Source organism: Artemia sp. Qi Xiang Cuo, chromosome 6 (assembly GCF_049724085.1).
Source record: "Artemia sp. Qi Xiang Cuo chromosome 6, ASM4972408v1, whole genome shotgun sequence".
Taxonomy (NCBI): Eukaryota; Metazoa; Arthropoda; class Branchiopoda; order Anostraca; family Artemiidae; genus Artemia; species Artemia sp. Qi Xiang Cuo.
The window spans coordinates 78,457,980-78,477,430 of record NC_142799.1 but is presented as its reverse complement, the minus strand read 5'-3'; the positions used below and the strand labels follow the sequence as shown (position 1 = coordinate 78,477,430).

The 19,451-nt window shown below is 34.7% G+C and overlaps 1 protein-coding gene across 9 annotated transcripts in view; it reads right to left on the bottom strand.

Moving 5' to 3' along the window:
* Positions 1-368: 368 nt before the first annotated feature.
* The window catches only part of LOC148951626 (uncharacterized), a 36,409-nt gene continuing 17,326 nt past the window's right edge, over positions 369-19,451 (bottom strand). For all 9 annotated transcript variants that reach the window (XM_089090376.1, XM_089090375.1, XM_089090378.1 and 6 more), the window contains 2 exons: positions 12,662-12,835; positions 369-1,678 (listed from right to left, as the gene is read on the bottom strand). In XM_089090376.1, coding sequence (XP_088946502.1) covers positions 1,037-1,678; positions 12,662-12,835 — 816 coding nt within the window. In that variant the 3' untranslated portion in view covers positions 369-1,036. The remainder of the gene's footprint in view (positions 1,679-12,661; positions 12,836-19,451) is intronic.

Sequence of the window (19,451 nt, the reverse complement as noted above, 5' to 3'; positions counted from 1 at the left end):
ACCCTTCTTTCAATATAGCTTTCGAAATCAGGATAAAATAAGAAACTACTGTCATTCTGACTACCAACAATTATTCCGATGGATAGGATGAATAATTTTTTGTATAAAACGTTGATTTTAAACTCGTCCAGCGAGTTTAAAATCTATTTGTACTTAAATATATTTGTACTTAACTTTAAACTTAATATTATAATTAATTTCCATAGTTGCATAAGTGTAGCAATTTTTTTATAGATTAGACTATTCGTACTGATTAGCCTTACATTATTCGTAAAGCACAATTTAAGAAAAAACAAACAAAATGACGCTCACATCAATCTCTAAGCAGAGGCCATCCTGCGATCTAGAATTTTTTTCTAATTTTTTCTCAATGAACAATTTTTAATTTTCACAATAACACTTATCCAAAAAGACACTAACAACAACAGGGAATTTACATCACATAGTCATGGAAAAAAAATGTGTTCCAAACTTAACTTCAACCTGCTCCAGGTAAATCTAGATCAATCCAGACACTTAAAATTAACTCAGATGTTTAGAGCTTAGAGCCCTTATACGAGGAAATATTATATACTAGAATTAACTCGGGCCAACTCTCCCATTTTAAGGAGTAAGTCAGAGAAAATGGTTTATTGAAATACAAGGAACCCAAAAGTATTGAAAGGCGTACCTAATAATAGCGACAAAATTTATTTTTTTTTGACAAAACAGGCTTTTTTGAGCTGCTTGGTTTGCACTACTTAGAGCTACTAATTTGAGCTACTTAGAAAGGAATTAGATACACAAATATCGTTGTTTGTTGAAGTGTAGGTAATTTACGTAAGTATTTATAATCTCGCCATTGAATTTTTTTTTCCTTTTTCAGCACTATTATTTATTTTTGCTTTCACCACTGTAAAAAAAAAAAGAAAAAAAAAAATAGACCGTTCTAGACAACGCGTAGTTGAGGCGGCGTTAGTTGGTACTCTCATGGCAGTCGAGAAGAATTACTTAGAACTCGCTGAGAGTTAAGACTGGAATACACCTTATAACAATTTCACTTATTCCTATTATTCTTGTTAATATTACCAAGAGACTGACTGCAGCACGTTTGGAATGAATCCACTCCTGATGGATCGTTCATAACTGGATTACTAGTAATAGCACTTCCAAGACTTCCTTTTCTTCCTTTGGCAGTTCGGGATAAATATGGGGGCACAAAAGAACGTTCTGGGGTTCGACAAAGATATTCTTCAAAAGACTTCTCTCTACTTTCTTCAACAGTTTCTTTATTCATTACTGAGTGAATTGTTGCGACATTATCGCAAGGAACTGGTTCGATTACTCGAGTACCAGGTTTTGATACACTACTCTGGAGAATTCGTCTTCTTTTATGCCTATGAGCTTCAGTAATTCTAGTCCCTGGTGGAGTACACTCTTCAGGTATTGAACTTTTTGGACGAGGTTCCAGATCAGAAAGGGTAACTTCTTTCTTAGGGGAAGATGATCTTGTGTTAGGGTATATATTACATGAAGGAAGAGGTATTTCGGGAGAAGGCTCCTCTACATCAGGCTCATCTACATAAGGCTCAACTACATCAGGCTCCTCTGTAAATAATGATTTCATATGATATAGATGACTACGAAGAATAGCTTGGGCGTGTTCAACCTTGTTAAGACACTCTGCCTTGACACTGCCCTGTAAAAATAAGAAGAAATAAAGAAGATTGAAGAAGAAACAAAGGTAAATTGTGTTAACAATACCGATAACATGATTAATCTGTTTTTTTCTTCTTTTTTTTCATTAATTTATTTTCGAATCGTGAAACTTACGTAGTCTTAACAAGAATCCACTATAAAGTTTTATAGTTGAACTAAAACAATTTTAGGGGGTGTTTCCATCGAGGGCGTATCCAGGATTTTTGTTTTGGGAAGGGGCTACAAAGATAAACTTTAAAAAACTCATAAAAAATTTGTTTACATGCATTTTTTTTAAACAATTTTACGAGTCTGACAAAAATGTCTGGGGGGGAGGGGGACAGCCTGGTACCCCTCCCCCCTAGATACAGCCTTGGTTTCCATTTATAATTCAAATAGACCAATAATTGAGCTTTTTGACATAAATAGTAATTAAAAAAATAAAAAATAAATAGCAATTATGTTTGAGGTAACCATAGATTAGCCTACTCAGTGGGATTAACAATTTAAACTATTATCCATTGTTGATTATGTATATAATTAAACCAGCGAATAAAAAATTTCAAAAATAAACTGTTGTTGTTCTAGGTTTAACATTCAGATATGAGAAGGGGGCAGGATTATTACTCTCTGTTTTTCCTTTTTCTTCGGGCATTTTTTTTTTCTTTTTTGAAAGCCAATTATCCTCTTCAATCAATGTTTAAGTGTGGTGCCCCAAAGAAGCATATTGGGCCCAAAATTATTGTACATGTACATCAATGGTTCAACTTATAGTATTAATCTACCACTATTAAGATACTCGCACATGACATGCTATTTACGCCAGTACTGACAACACTGGCTTTGTGAGTAACACTGGCAACAACACTGGCTTTGTGCTAGTTGTCTCCTCCAATATGACATTGTTTCCCTATTTCAATGATGTGAGTTTAATTCCAATTCAAATAACTCATCAAATTATGACAATCTCAATGACGATTGATGCTATGAGCCTGATTATTCGCAGCCTGATTATAATTTCATATGATTAATAAGGTTCAGCCACTGGTATTCCCTGGGTCTTGTACAAACTGAGTTCTTCTTCCGGTGGAATATTACCCCTCATCTAGGTTTTCAATAAATTCAACAGCGGAATTTAGGGTTGAAAGGGTTCGCAGGAGGTGTTCAAGATTTCACGCTTTATTGGTTTTTGCTTTTTAACCTTTATTCAATTTTTGCTATTTAACCTTTATAGTTTTTGCTTTTTATTCTTTTTTCTTCTTATCTGGAAGATCTCCTTTTGAAAAATTGAACTATCTTCTTCTTCTTCAGCTGATGTTTTGAGTGGGATGCCCCAATGAAGTAACTTGGGCCCAGTAATATTCTTCAGTTTCAATGTTGATTTACGCCATTTTAGTCACCATGCTACTATCAAAAAGTTCGTACATGCCTTGACCTTTACAGTCAGTATGTCAATGGATGTGATTTAAATTCACTAACTTAAATCATTTTTTTGTGATATCCAATTGCCTTTAAATGACTCACAGAACTGATGGACTATTTGATTTCTTCTTACTCTATGCCTATCTACCATAGTTCTGCCCTAGGATAGACTATATATCAACAAGTGAACTGAATCATTTTTATACAATTCTGAAAAAGTAATGCCAGATTTGCCTATCACAGAGACCATCTACTCTAGTTACAAATTACATTGTTCTTCATTGTTGGAGAACAACTACAGAAGAACTGAAAACAATCACACTGTTCTATTACAGACCATGTGTCTATCAAAGAGACCATCTACTCTATTTACAAATTACATTGTTCTTCATTACGATCGAAACTAAAAGCCTGATCATCCCCGGCTTGATTGTACTCTAATATGGTGTTTCAATGCAGTGAGTTTGTGCGTGACTTTGGTGGCGGCTTTGATGCTCACTTAAAACAAAAAAACAATTGCATGAGGTAGTAGGAGTTGTTAATAACTGCCTTTTAGCATAAAGCAGGAATTGCGAATAGGTTCACCACTCGGAATATCTTCTTCTTCTTCTATTTCACAGCAGGCGGGCTTTTCAGTAGATACTATTTAACCCTTTTCCTTTTGCTTCACTCTGTGGGCTACAGAGCTACTGGCTTGGTTGTCTCTTATTTATTAGATATTCTCAGATATCTTTCAGTAGATCTTTCGACTCAAGGAGTTCAAATATAAGATGATAGATGTTGATTTCTCTGCTCTGTGTGCAGGTATAGTTGGCTAGGCTCTTGGCTGATAGTGAGATTTTGTGGTGTTTGAAGCACTTTGACAGTTTACAAAGCAAGGTATGCTGTGCAGACGTCAGCATATTACATTCGAATAGGCAGTGGTCTATGGCAGTGGAATATCATGGGACTTCATACAAGTTTTATTCTTCTTCTTCTGAAATGTTGCACCACAGTTTGGTTTTCAGGGAATTTGACTGAGAGTCTCAGGTGCTTGGAGCTAAAGAGTCTAAAGAGAGATTAGATTTCAGATAAGGGCTACAAGGATGATTCCATACCTGAAGAATATTTCCTACTCTCAGAGAACCACCAGACCTCAAATTCCTTCTCTACAATTTAGCAGAAGCTTTTAGGATTATTAAGAATATTGATGATTTTCAGATCAAGAATATAGACAACTTTGCTGTCACAAGATGCTCGGAGAGTGGCAACACTTAAGCTAAGAAAGCCAAGAAACAAGCACATCTTTCGGCTACTGTGTTTGCGTCAAACTGCTCAGTGAGTCGGTAGCAATAGTAAACTAGCAGCAGTAAAATTTTGGCAAAATTTTGCAAATGTTCTGTTTGCATAGTTTATTTTTTACTAAATTCCTTAAAAACTTTTGTCCTCTAAATTATCAAAATGCTTAATTTTTTTTCTAAACTCTAGTAGTTTCAATTGTTTTTAAACTTATCGACATCTTGACTTATGTATCTATCATTTTTACCAACATTATATAAAAAAAAATTTCATGGTGTGGTTGTTTTTATGTCTGACTCTGAAATACGAATTCGGCCCATCTGGGCTGCTGACAGTCATTTTTTTATAAATAAACCTTATCTTAAGTATTCAACTCACCAGTACTCTTTTCAAACTTCATGCAGAAAACCCGAGAAAAACAACAGGGCAACATTAATTTGTTAACAGAATTACTAATTGTGGAATACCTCGCCTTCTTTGGCTATTGAGGCCACTAATGTTGAGCCACTTAAGAACCACTAAACGACTATTGAATTTTGCTTTGGTTAGTTCAGGGTTTTGAAATACTTATTAAATTTCTTATTAACAAACTTAATTAATCAATAAATGGATCAAAAAGCAATAGTGATAAAAAAAATAGTTTTTAACTGAGATAAAAGAGAACGAAAGAGCCGAAGGGGCCGAAGGCCGTAGAAGAACGAAATAATATATAAGAACATTACATATCAGAACGTTATATATAAGACTTAAAGGGCTGTTTATAAGCCGAAATTTGTGCACACAGCCAAAATATGGCACAGTAGAAAAGAATTAAGGATTTGACTCTGAGAAGAAGCCTGAAGCCCTTGCAGCAGAGTTGCCAAAAGGAAAAAGCACAATTTTCTATCATTTCAAAAATAAGATGATGTCACTAAGCTTATATCTATAGCCTACTTTTCAATTCGATCCTTGTAGCACTTAAAATTGTGATGGGACTTGACGTGAAATCCATCGTTACCATCAAATTCACGATCACTTGAACCTGACACCGCGAACACCCTTGGACTTTTTTTTTATAGGAATTAACTGGACTAAATGGCTCCTTTCCCCGTTTTCATTGAATATCGAATCAATTCAGGACTTTTTTTTTATAGGAATTAACTGGACTAAAGGGCTCCTTTCCCCGTTTTCATTGAATATCGAATCAATTCAGGACTTTTTTTTTATAGGAATTAACTGGACTAAAGGGCTCCTTTCCCCGTTTTCATTGAATATCGAATCAATTCAGGACTTTTTTTTATAGGAATTAACTGGACTAAAGGGCTCCTTTCCCCGTTTTCATTGAATATCGAATCAATTCAGGACTTTTTTTTAATAGGAATTAAATGGACTAAAGGGCTCCTTTCCCCGTTTTCATTGAATATCTAATCAATTCAGGACTTTTTTTTATAGGAATTAACTGGACTAAAGGGCTCCTTTCCCCGTTTTCATTGAATATCGAATCAATTCAGGACTTTTTTTTATAGGAATTAACTGGACTAAAGGGCTCCTTTCCCCGTTTTCATTGAATATCGAATCAATTCAGGACTTTTTTTTATAGGAATTAACTGGACTAAAGGGCTCCTTTCCCCGTTTTCATTGAATATAGAATCAATTCAGGACTTTTTTTTAATAGGAATTAACTGGACTAAAGGGCTCCTTTCCCCGTTTTCATTGAATATCGAATCAATTCAGGACTTTTTTTATAGGAATTAACTGGACTAAAGGGCTCCTTTCCCCGTTTTCATTGAATATCGAATCAATTCAGGACTTTTTTTTAATAGGAATTAACTGGACTAAAGGGCTCCTTTCCCCGTTTTCATTGAATATCGAATCAATTCAGGACTTTTTTTTAATAGGAATTAACTGGACTAAAGGGCTCCTTTCCCCGTTTTCATTGAATATCGAATCAATTCAGGACTTTTTTTAATAGGAATTAACTGGACTAAAGGGCTCCTTTCCCCGTTTTCATTGAATATCGAATCAATTCAGGACTTTTTTTTATAGGAATTAACTGGACTAAAGGGCTCCTTTCCCCTTTTTCATTGAATATCGAATCAATTCAGGACTTTTTTTTATAGGAATTAACTGGACTAAAGGGCTCCTTTCCCCGTTTTCATTGAATATCGAATCAATTCAGGACTTTTTTTTAATAGGAATTAACTGGACTAAAGGGCTCCTTTCCCCGTTTTCATTGAATATCGAATCAATTCAGGACTTTTTTTTATAGGAATTAACTGGACTAAAGGGCTCCTTTCCCCGTTTTCATTGAATATCGAATCAATTCAGGACTTTTTTTTATAGGAATTAACTGGACTAAAGGGCTCCTTTCCCCGTTTTCATTGAATATCGAATCAATTCAGGACTTTTTTTTAATAGGAATTAACTGGACTAAAGGGCTCCTTTCCCCGTTTTCATTGAATATCGAATCAATTCAGGACTTTTTTTTAATAGGAATTAACTGGACTAAAGGGCTCCTTTCCCCGTTTTCATTGAATATCGAATCAATTCAGGACTTTTTTTTATAGGAATTAACTGGACTAAAGGGCTCCTTTCCCCGTTTTCATTGAATATCGAATCAATTCAGGACTTTTTTTTATAGGAATTAATTGGACTAAAGGGCTCCTTTCCCCGTTTTCATTGAATATCGAATCAATTCAGGACTTTTTTTTAATAGGAATTAACTGGACTAAAGGGCTCCTTTCCCCGTTTTCATTGAATATCGAATCAATTCAGGACTTTTTTTTAATAGGAATTAACTGGACTACAGGGCTCCTTTCCCCGTTTTCATTGAATATCGAATCAATTCAGGACTTTTTTTTAATAGGAATTAACTGGACTAAAGGGCTCCTTTCCCCGTTTTCATTGAATATCGAATCAATTCAGGACTTTTTTTTATAGGAATTAACTGGACTAAAGGGCTCCTTTCCCCGTTTTCATTGAATATCGAATCAATTCAGGACTTTTTTTTATAGGAATTAACTGGACTAAAGGGCTCCTTTCCCCGTTTTCATTGAATATCGAATCAATTCAGGACTTTTTTTTAATAGGAATTAACTGGACTAAAGGGCTCCTTTCCCCGTTTTCATTGAATATCGAATCAATTCAGGACTTTTTTTTATAGGAATTAACTGGACTAAAGGGCTCCTTTCCCCGTTTTCATTGAATATCGAATCAATTCAGGACTTTTTTTTATAGGAATTAACTGGACTAAAGGGCTCCTTTCCCCGTTTTCATTGAATATCGAATCAATTCAGGACTTTTTTTTATAGGAATTAACTGGACTAAAGGGCTCCTTTCCCCGTTTTCATTGAATATCGAATCAATTCAGGACTTTTTTTTAATAGGAATAAAATGTACTAAAGGGCTCCTTTCCCCGTTTTCATTGAATATCGAATCAATTCAGGACTTTTTTTTATAGGAATTAACTGGACTAAAGGGCTCCTTTCCCCGTTTTCATTGAATATCGAATCAATTCAGGACTTTTTTTTATAGGAATTAACTGGACTAAAGGGCTCCTTTCCCCGTTTTCATTGAATATCGAATCAATTCAGGACTTTTTTTTATAGGAATTAACTGGACTAAAGGGCTCCTTTCCCCGTTTTCATTGAATATCGAATCAATTCAGGACTTTTTTTTATAGGAATTAACTGGACTAAAGGGCTCCTTTCCCTGTTTTCATTGAATATCGAATCAATTCAGGACTTTTTTTATAGGAATTAACTGGACTAAAGGGCTCCTTTCCCCGTTTTCATTGAATATCGAATCAATTCAGGACTTTTTTTATAGGAATTAACTGGACTAAAGGGCTCCTTTCCCCGTTTTCATTGAATATCGAATCAATTCAGGACTTTTTTTTATAGGAATTAACTGGACTAAAGGGCTCCTTTCCCCGTTTTCATTGAATATCGAATCAATTCAGGACTTTTTTTTATAGGAATTAACTGGACTAAAGGGCTCCTTTCCCCGTTTTCATTGAATATCGAATCAATTCAGGACTTTTTTTTATAGGAATTAACTGGACTAAAGGGCTCCTTTCCCCGTTTTCATTGAATATCGAATCAATTCAGGACTTTTTTTTATAGGAATTAACTGGACTAAAGGGCTCCTTTCCCCGTTTTCATTGAATATCGAATCAATTCAGGACTTTTTTTTATAGGAATTAACTGGACTAAAGGGCTCCTTTCCCCGTTTTCATTGAATATCGAATCAATTCAGGACTTTTTTTAATAGGAATTAACTGGACTAAAGGGCTCCTTTCCCCGTTTTCATTGAATATCGAATCAATTCAGGACTTTTTTTTATAGGAATTAACTGGACTAAAGGGCTCCTTTCCCCGTTTTCATTGAATATCGAATCAATTCAGGACTTTTTTTTATAGGAATTAACTGGACTAAAGGGCTCCTTTCCCCGTTTTCATTGAATATCGAATCAATTCAGGACTTTTTTTATAGGAATTAACTGGACTAAAGGGCTCCTTTCCCCGTTTTCATTGAATATCGAATCAATTCAGGACTTTTTTTTATAGGAATTAACTGGACTAAAGGGCTCCTTTCCCCGTTTTCATTGAATATCGAATCAATTCAGGACTTTTTTTTATAGGAATTAAATGGACTAAATGGCTCCTTTCCCCGTTTTCATTGAATATCGAATCAATTCAGGACTTTTTTTTATAGGAATTAACTGGACTAAAGGGCTCCTTTCCCCGTTTTCATTGAATATCGAATCAATTCAGGACTTTTTTTTATAGGAATTAACTGGACTAAAGGGCTCCTTTCCCCGTTTTCATTGAATTTCGAATCAATTCAGGACTTTTTTTTATAGGAATTAACTGGACTAAAGGGCTCCTTTCCCCGTTTTCATTGAATATCGAATCAATTCAGGACTTTTTTTAATAGGAATTAACTGGACTAAAGGGCTCCTTTCCCCGTTTTCATTGAATATCGAATCAATTCAGGACTTTTTTTTAATAGGAATTAACTGGACTAAAGGGCTCCTTTCCCCGTTTTCATTGAATATCGAATCAATTCAGGACTTTTTTTTAATAGGAATTAACTGGACTAAAGGGCTCCTTTCCCCGTTTTCATTGAATATCGAATCAATTCAGGACTTTTTTTTATAGGAATTAACTGGACTAAAGGGCTCCTTTCCCCGTTTTCATTGAATATCGAATCAATTCAGGACTTTTTTTTATAGGAATTAACTGGACTAAAGGGCTCCTTTCCCCGTTTTCATTGAATATCGAATCAATTCAGGACTTTTTTTAATAGGAATTAACTGGACTAAAGGGCTCCTTTCCCCGTTTTCATTGAATATCGAATCAATTCAGGACTTTTTTTTATAGGAATTAACTGGACTAAAGGGCTCCTTTCCCCGTTTTCATTGAATATCGAATCAATTCAGGACTTTTTTTAATAGGAATTAACTGGACTAAAGGGCTCCTTTCCCCGTTTTCATTGAATATCGAATCAATTCAGGACTTTTTTTTAATAGGAATTAACTGGACTAAAGGGCTCCTTTCCCCGTTTTCATTGAATATCGAATCAATTCAGGACTTTTTTTTATAGGAATTAACTGGACTAAAGGGCTCCGTTACCCGTTTTCATTGAATATCGAATCAATTCAGGACTTTTTTTTTATAGGAATTAACTGGACTAAAGGGCTCCTTTCCCCGTTTTCATTGAATATCGAATCAATTCAGGACTTTTTTTTTATAGGAATTAACTGGACTAAAGGGCTCCTTTCCCCGTTTTCATTGAATATCGAATCAATTCAGGACTTTTTTTTATAGGAATTAACTGGACTAAAGGGCTCCTTTCCCCGTTTTCTTTGATTATCGAATCAATTCAGGACTTTTTTTTATAGGAATTAACTGGACTAAAGGGCTCCTTTCCCCGTTTTCATTGAATATCGAATCAATTCAGGACTTTTTTTTAATTGTAATTAACTGGACTAAAGGGCTCCTTTCCCCGTTTTCATTGAATATCGAATCAATTCAGGACTTTTTTTTATAGGAATTAACTGGACTAAAGGGCTCCTTTCCCCGTTTTCATTGAATATCGAATCAATTCAGGACTTTTTTTAATAGGAATTAACTGGACTAAAGGGCTCCTTTCCCCGTTTTCATTGAATATCGAATCAATTCAGGACTTTTTTTTATAGGAATTAACTGGACTAATGGGCTCCTTTCCCCGTTTTCATTTAATATCTAATCAATTCTGGACTTTTTTTTATAGGAATTAACTGGACTAAAGGGCTCCTTTCCCCGTTTTCATTGAATATCGAATCAATTCAGGACTTTTTTTTAATAGGAATTAACTGGACTAAAGGGCTCCTTTCCCCGTTTTCATTGAATATCGAATCAATTCAGGACTTTTTTTTATAGGAATTAACTGGACTAAAGGGCTCCTTTCCCCGTTTTCATTGAATATCGAATCAATTCAGGACTTTTTTTTATAGGAATTAACTGGACTAAAGGGCTCCTTTCCCCGTTTTCATTGAATATCGAATCAATTCAGGACTTTTTTTATAGGAATTAACTGGACTAAAGGGCTCCTTTCCCCGTTTTCATTGAATATCGAATCAATTCAGGACTTTTTTAATAGGAATTAACTGGACTAAAGGGCTCCTTTCCCCGTTTTCATTGAATATCGAATCAATTCAGGACTTTTTTTATAGGAATTAACTGGACTAAAGGGCTCCTTTCCCCGTTTTCATTGAATATCGAATCAATTCAGGACTTTTTTTTAATAGGAATTAACTGGACTAAAGGGCTCCTTTCCCCGTTTTCATTGAATATCGAATCAATTCAGGACTTTTTTTTATAGGAATTAACTGGACTAAAGGGCTCCTTTCCCCGTTTTCATTGAATATCGAATCAATTCAGGACTTTTTTATAGGAATTAACTGGACTAAAGGGCTCCTTTCCCCGTTTTCATTGAATATCGAATCAATTCAGGACTTTTTTTTAATAGCAATTAACTGGACTAAAGGGCTCCTTTCCCCGTTTTCATTGAATATCGAATCAATTCAGGACTTTTTTTTATAGGAATTAACTGGACTAAAGGGCTCCTTTCCCTGTTTTCATTGAATATCGAATCAATTCAGGACTTTTTTTTATAGGAATTAACTGGACTAAAGGGCTCCTTTCCCCGTTTTCATTGAATATCGAATCAATTAAGGACTTTTTTTTATAGGAATTAACTGGACTAAAGGGCTCCTTTCCCCGTTTTCATTGAATATCGAATCAATTCAGGACTTTTTTTTAATAGCAATTAACTGGACTAAATGGCTCCTTTCCCCGTTTTCATTGAATATCGAATCAATTCAGGACTTTTTTTTATAGGAATTAACTGGACTAAAGGGCTCCTTTCCCCGTTTTCATTGAATATCGAATCAATTCAGGACTTTTTTTTTATAGGAATTAACTGGACTAAAGGGCTCCTTTCCCCGTTTTCATTGAATATCGAATCAATTCAGGACTTTTTTTTAATAGGAATTAACTGGACTAAGGGGCTCCTTTCCCCGTTTTCATTGAATATCGAATAAATTCAGGACTTTTTTTATAGGAATTAACTGGACTAAAGGGCTCCTTTCCCCGTTTTCATTGAATATCGAATCAATTCAGGACTTTTTTTTATAGGAATTAACTGGACTAAAGGGCTCCTTTCCCCGTTTTCATTGAATATCGAATCAATTCAGGACTTTTTTTTATAGGAATTAACTGGACTAAAGGGCTCCTTTCCCCGTTTTCATTGAATATCGAATCAATTCAGGACTTTTTTTTTATAGGAATTAACTGGACTAAAGGGCTCCTTTCCCCGTTTTCATTGAATATCGAATCAATTCAGGACTTTTTTTTTATAGGAATTAACTGGACTAAAGGGCTCCTTTCCCCGTTTTCAGGGAATATCGAATCAATTCAGGACTTTTTTTTTATAGGAATTAACTGGACTAAAGGGCTCCTTTCCCCGTTTTCAGGGAATATCGAATCAATTCAGGACTTTTTTTTTATAGGAATTAACTGGACTAAAGGGCTCCTTTCCCCGTTTTCAGGGAATATCGAATCAATTCAGTGACTTTCATTTAATAGGAATTCCACGAGAACTAATTGGTTAACTTGTCAATTTTAAAAGGCAAAGTTAAACACGAAAAAAAAGCCAAATTCGAACAACACATCAAATAAAGTGTTTTCTTTCGGCTTAAATGTTTTCCTAGTCTACGTAAACACATTGCTTATTGAATTTAGTACATGTTAAATATTTACCTGATTAACAAGTGTCTCGCACAAATCCACTATTTTGCTAATTTGTCTAAAAACGTTTTTATGTCTCTTCTCAAGGGACTTTTTGTCATATTTCTTCGTTAAGAGTACCCAAGAAAAGCATTTCTTCTGAAAATGATCAAAAGCTTGTTTGTAAGTCGTTAAGTCGTCATCCGTCTAAAATAAAATTCGACAAAAATATTATCTATAAAAGAAATATAAAAATAAAATATAATTCAATGATATTTAATAGGAATTTAATCAAACATAGCCTTAAGAGGGAGGGATATGAAATAAAGTAATCTATAAATAAATATAAACACAATATAAAATAAAATGGCAAAATGAAGGAGATTGTGAATAATAAAAAAGAAGATATTTCCAACCAGTGAAAAAAGGGAGGATAAATACGCAGATATTTCGGTTGAGACATCTGCTCGACTGTCCTCGGTGGGCAAGAGCAAACAAAGATTATTTTGCTTGCTTTTTTTGCTGTAGATTATTTCATTAAAATAATCTAAAAAAGAAATACAGCAACTATATAAAATAAAACGGCGAAATGGAGGAGATTGTAAAGAAGAAAAAGAGGATACTTCCAGCCAGTAAAAAAAGGAAGGGAAAATATACAGATATTTGAGGGATCCGTTCAACTGTTTTCGGTGGACAAAAGCAAACAAAGAATAAAAATCATAGAAAAACTAATCAATTAATCGAACATAGCCTTAAGGGGGGATATAAAACAAAATAATCTACAAAAGAAATATGAACACAATATAAAATAAGACGGCAAAATGAAGGAGATTGTGAAGAAGAAAAAAAAGAGGATATTTCCAGCCTGTGAAAAAGGAAGGGAAAATATGCAGATATTTCGGTTGAGACATCCGTTCGACTGTCCTCAGTGGAGAAAAGCAAACAAATAATAGAAATTACAGAAAAAACAAATCGATTAATTGAATTAATCGAACATAGCCTTAAGAGGGGGGGGGATATGAAATAAAATAATCTACAAAAGAAATATAAACAGAATATAAAATAAAATGGCAATATAAAGCAGATTGTGAAGAAGAAAAAGAGGATATTTCCAGCCAGTGAAATTTCCAGCCAACTCAGCAGCAACTTTATAAGAAATTTAAAATAAATTTTCTTGTGAATTATTATCGCTTCTAATCAGCAGTTGTACCGAACCATTCCTGCTCAACTCATCCTCAGGGCTATACTGTGGTGTTTCTCCTCCCCATAGTATAGTGCAGACGGTTTGATATCATTCTATTATCCCTTCTTGTTTTAGTTTTTTTTTTTTGTTTAAAGCTTTTTCCGATAGGTAATGTTTAGAATTCCTCAAAAAAAAAAGTTCCCCCCGATCCCACCTCAAATGCCAGTGAAAGTGCCATAGTGAAAGATACCCATCTTGGCTGGTCAAGCACACTATCTCAAAGTTCAAATGATAGCTCCAATTCTGAGAATAGGACAATGATAAGTGTAGGGGCTAATTTAACCATAAATGATGCTAATGGGTTTCAAGAGGTCCTCTCTAGAAGCTCTAAAAAAAGGAAAAAAATCTCCCCAATCAAAAGCATTTCCCCTCTCCTTGCCCAAGATCCTCCCTCCAAAAACTTAGGAATTTACCTTAAAATTACTCCTACTACCCCCTTTGAAATAAAAATAGCTGTGAAGCGTTATTTGTGGTATTTGGGGGTTGTAGTCGTAGATGCCTTTATTCTCCCTTTATAGGGGAGATAAACTCTGGCCCTAAGGTAATTGAACTTTGGTAGCGTGCCTTAGGCTATGACCGAACTAATGAGGCGTACCGACTGAGTATGTTCGAAAGGCTAAAAATAGATCGTAGAGAGTTCGTCTAAAATACAATACTTTTATTCATTTACCATATAATAAAATCAGATATATTCTGGCTACTGGGACTGGCTGTCCCAAGTAGTCCACAAGTCTCAATAAAACAACAATAATATATAAATAGATACTTAGACACTTACGATTATAAGACAAAGTCCAAGGTAATTTCTAATGAGGAAACAAACGGGCAGAGGTTCACCCGGCAAGTCAAAAAGTCTGCCTTCAGTCCCAAAAATCGGGGTATATGTATGAAAAACCAAACCACGTCCTTCCGGTAAATTGACGCATTTAGCCAGGAAATTGGTTATTGAGCAAGTTCCCTCCAGCCCACACATTCCACGATTTGTATCCCTATCTTAAAAAGTGGTATTTTGAAACTTTGTTTTTGCGTCTTAATATATTTTTACTCAATTAATGAATTAACTAATATTAGGAATCTTTACCATAATGTTTACCAACCAAAGAGTAATTTTCTCAATTTTCCATATTTTACATTTAAAACAACTTAATATCGTTTACGGCTATTATACTTATCTCTTTTGGTCCTTATGTGCCTCTACCCTCCAGGGTTTTCCTAAGGGTCATGTTTTTTTTTTTTCGAAGGATTTCAATTTGAAATTCATCCTTGTTTCTCCTTTTCTCTGTCTCTAGGACTGACAATTACTCTTTTACCCTATTCATATGCATCTTCTGTTTTACTTGACCCCAAGTGGCTTAAACCTAATATTAGTGGTTTTGCTTAAATAAGATTTATTTTAGAAAAGTTTTATGAATTTTTTTTTGTTTTAGTTTAATTCCCATTAATAATTTAGTTTATCTGTGTGATGTGGTTGATATTTCGTGGTTGATATAACCGTGTGGTTGATATTTCCGTTTTTATTTCGTTTTAGAAATGCCTTGGGTAAATTACATATAACAATTTGTTTTGTAACCACAGATTTCTTTAAACACAACACTTTACATTTTCTTCATATTTTACATTAACTTAATGAATGTTTAGGCTATAAGCCATTTTCTTATACATCTAAAATTTTCTCTTAAATTGTTTGTTTGTTTCCTGGTTATTTCTAAATATTTTGGATCTGTCCTTGTTGGTTCCCCAACTATCTGTCTTTGGTGGGGGAGGGTGCCCATATTTTCTATAGTTATTAGCTGCTAATCTCTCAAGGTTGTGGAATTTGTCAGCTATCTCCCTAGACGGCGACCCTCGGCCTCCGTCGCGCCTTTTTGGTTCACGATTCGGCTCTTCAAAGTTCACCCTTTTCTGTCCCCTTTCATATTTTTTACTTTGTTGGGCTCCTGTGTTATTTATTGACATTTGGTCAAACTGTTTCATAGCCTCGTCAATTTTTACCTCTGTTTCGACTAGTAATATACCCTGCTCTTAATTTTCATGTTTTTGCAATAACAATAGTCTAAATAAATGTTTTTGCAACCCTTGAGTAAAATTAAGTATTTGTATACTCTGTATTGTCTCGTTATTTCCAGCTTTCCCTAATTGTGAGCAAATGGATCTACAAACTTTGTCTGCATACCCCCTGATACTAGTTAAGGTATCAAATGTGACTACCTCTGTTCTTAGCCTCTCGGAGATGCTTGTCTCAATGAATCTTGTTTTAAAAGATTCAATTAGAGTACTGATTTCCTTGAGCTCTTTTTACTCAATTGCCTCAAAATATTTTAGGGCACGTCCCTTTAATCTGGCTGTAACACATTGCTCTTTGATGTTATCCTAAAACGATTCAGTTTGTTCGTTGAATACTTTTAATGGTTAAATAAATTCATCTACATCTGAATTTCCCGTGTATTCTGGTATAATTTTTGCAATTTCTAGTACTGTTGATGGGGAAGTCATTTTTTTCTCTGGTAAAACCATTCTATTTCAGTCTACTATTTTATATAGTCTTCTCGACCCAGTTTTTTAGTGACCACCAGTTGTTGTGAAGTTTTATTTGTGGTATTTGGGGGTTGTAGTCGTAGATGCCTTTATTCTCCCTTTATAGGGGAGATAAACTCTGGCCCTAAGGTAATTGAACTTTGGTAGCGTGCCTTAGGCTATGACCGAACTAATGAGGCGTACCGACTGAGTATGTTCGAAAGGCTAAAAATAGATCGTAGAGAGTTCGTCTAAAATACAATACTTTTATTCATTTACCATATAATAAAATCAGATATATTCTGGCTACTGGGACTGGCTGTCCCAAGTAGCCCACAAGTCTCAATAAAACAACAATAAAATATAAATAAGATACTTAGACACTTACGATTATAAGACAAAGTCCACGGTATTTCTAATGAGAAAACAAACGGGCAGAGGTTCACCCGGCAAGTCAAAAAGTCTGTCTTCAGTCCCAAAAATCAGGGTATATGTATGAAAAACCAAACCACGTCCTTCCGGTAAATTGACACATTTAGCCAGGAAATTGGTTATTGAGCAAGTTCCCTCCAGCCCACACATTCCACGATTTGTATCCTTATCATAAAAAGTGGTATTTTGAAACTTTGTTTTTGCGTCTTAATAGATTTTTACTCAATTAATTAATTAACTAAATTAGAAAGCTTTACCACAATATGATCACTGCAATAAGAGTTGCAATTTTTAAATTGCTAAAATCAATGTTCTCTCTTAATATTAACCGTGATGGATCTCTGCTAATAGCTGTAGAAGATCAGAAATCAGCAGACACAATAATTAACCTAAAATCCCTTCTGAATACCCCAATTATTGCATCTAATTGGAACCCAAAACAATCACCTACAAAAATAGTAGTTTATAATGTTCCCCCAGAGATATCCACTCAGGAGTTAAAAGAAGAGCTCTCAGATAGGGCTGGAAACACAATCCCAGTTGAGGATGTTACCCAACTTGGCAAACCTAACTCTAATGGCCTAAAAACTAGTAGATCCTTCTTCTTCACACTGATGGGAAAAATTGATATCCCAGAAAATTATTTCTATTTGGGCAAATCAAACCACACAAGGAATACAAACCTAAGCCTATCCAGTGTCAAAAGTGTCTCAAACTGGGACACACGACAAAGAAATGCAATGAAATTCTCCAAGAGTGTAGTAATTGTAAAGCTTTCCATCCTAAAGAGTTGACAACTTGCAACAACACTCAGCCTACATGCATCAATTGCAAAGGACCACATGAATCTACAAATAAATCACTATGCCCTGCATACAAGAAAAGAGCACTAACACTCCAAATAGCAACAGAGAAGGCCATCCCATATCCCATTGCAGCAATGGAAGCAAATGCTGCCCAACAATACCAAATAAAGCCTGTAATGAAACCAACCAAAACCCCCAAGTCACACGCCCCCAATGCATCTAGCACCCCCTATAAAACACCATCCTCTAAGCCCCCTAGCTCACATCCCTATCAGAAGGAATCATGAAGTCAACAAGCCTCCTTGTCCGGTGAGATGAGGTCAGCCTGCCTCCCCCCTCCCAAGAAGAAACAAACCAGAAACACTACCAGGAATTAATCCCTTAACCAACAAACAGGATGCACAACCAAAAATACAATCCCCAAATATATGCTTATTCATTCTAAACTGTAATGCAGTTCAGGCCATGAACATACATCAACTACAGAAAACAAAAATCATTGCAGAATTGGCAAAAATCTACATCCCAGATGATATACTCATTCAAGCAAAAAAAGATCTTGCTTTACTTTTAACAAAGCTGAACATTGATACACAGTCATATGAAGAATAAATCAACAACACAACATATATCAATACTCCAATGGAATGTAAGATCACTCACAGAAAATAAGCTAAATGAACTAATATCTTTATTGAATAATAATTCCATTAATATTGCTTGCCTCCAGGAAACTCATTTAACCCAAAATCAACAAATTAAGTCTCTGGGATATACTATCTTAAGAAAGGATAGATCTTCAGAGAGAAAAGGAGGTGGGGTAGCTTTATTAGTTAAAAATAATATAAAATTTTGTGGCATCAATTTTCCAGATTTTGCAAATGTAGTTGATGCAATTGGTATCAGTGTTTGGCTGAATAATTTAAAAACCTACATAATAAGCTTTTATAACCCTAATGGCCAAACTACAGATGCCATGGATTTCTTTAATTATATAAATAATTCTAATATGTTGAAAAATATCATTATTTGTGGAGATTTTAATGCCCACGGTCTTTTGTGGGGGAATAAACCAGCAAATAAAGCTGGTAAATTGATTGAGCATATGACTTCAAATAATAATGAATTAGCTGTTGCTACCCCTCCAAATCTGAATACATATTTCAACCCCAAAAGTGGCAGATTCTCCACAATGACCTACAAATTGTGTCATTAAATTTGTTGAATAAAATTTACATAAATAAAATTGATAGTCTATGTACTGACCACTTTGCTATAGTTTGCTCCCTAAATGACCATGCTGAAACTCTATCTCATACCTCCAAATATATCAACACTAAAGCAAATTGGTCTATGTTCCAAAATAAGCTAAATGATGAAATTACAAGTTTCACCCAAAATTCATGCATTTCAAACACAACAGTTGACACACGGGATGAAGCCTTCAAATTTTTACAAATAAATACAGCTAATCATGACAGTCACAGTACAACACCAAGGAAAGTAGTCACAGGGCACATATCCGAAACATAGTGGACGAGTTAGCAACTAAAATAAGTAGAGAGTACTAAAGGTAGCTGGGAGCAAATCCATAAAAGAAAAACATCAATTACTGCACATTTGAAAAAATTACAAGCAGAATCTAATCTAAAAAGGACTATAATATAATGCTAAATATAATTACTGGAATAATTTTGCAAATAATCTCTCCAGAGAAACACATTAGCCAATTATACATAAAGTCATAAGCCACATCTGTGGGAAAAAGACTTCCCCCAACCCACTCCTGTATGAGCTTATACATAATAATACCCATTATGACAATGAT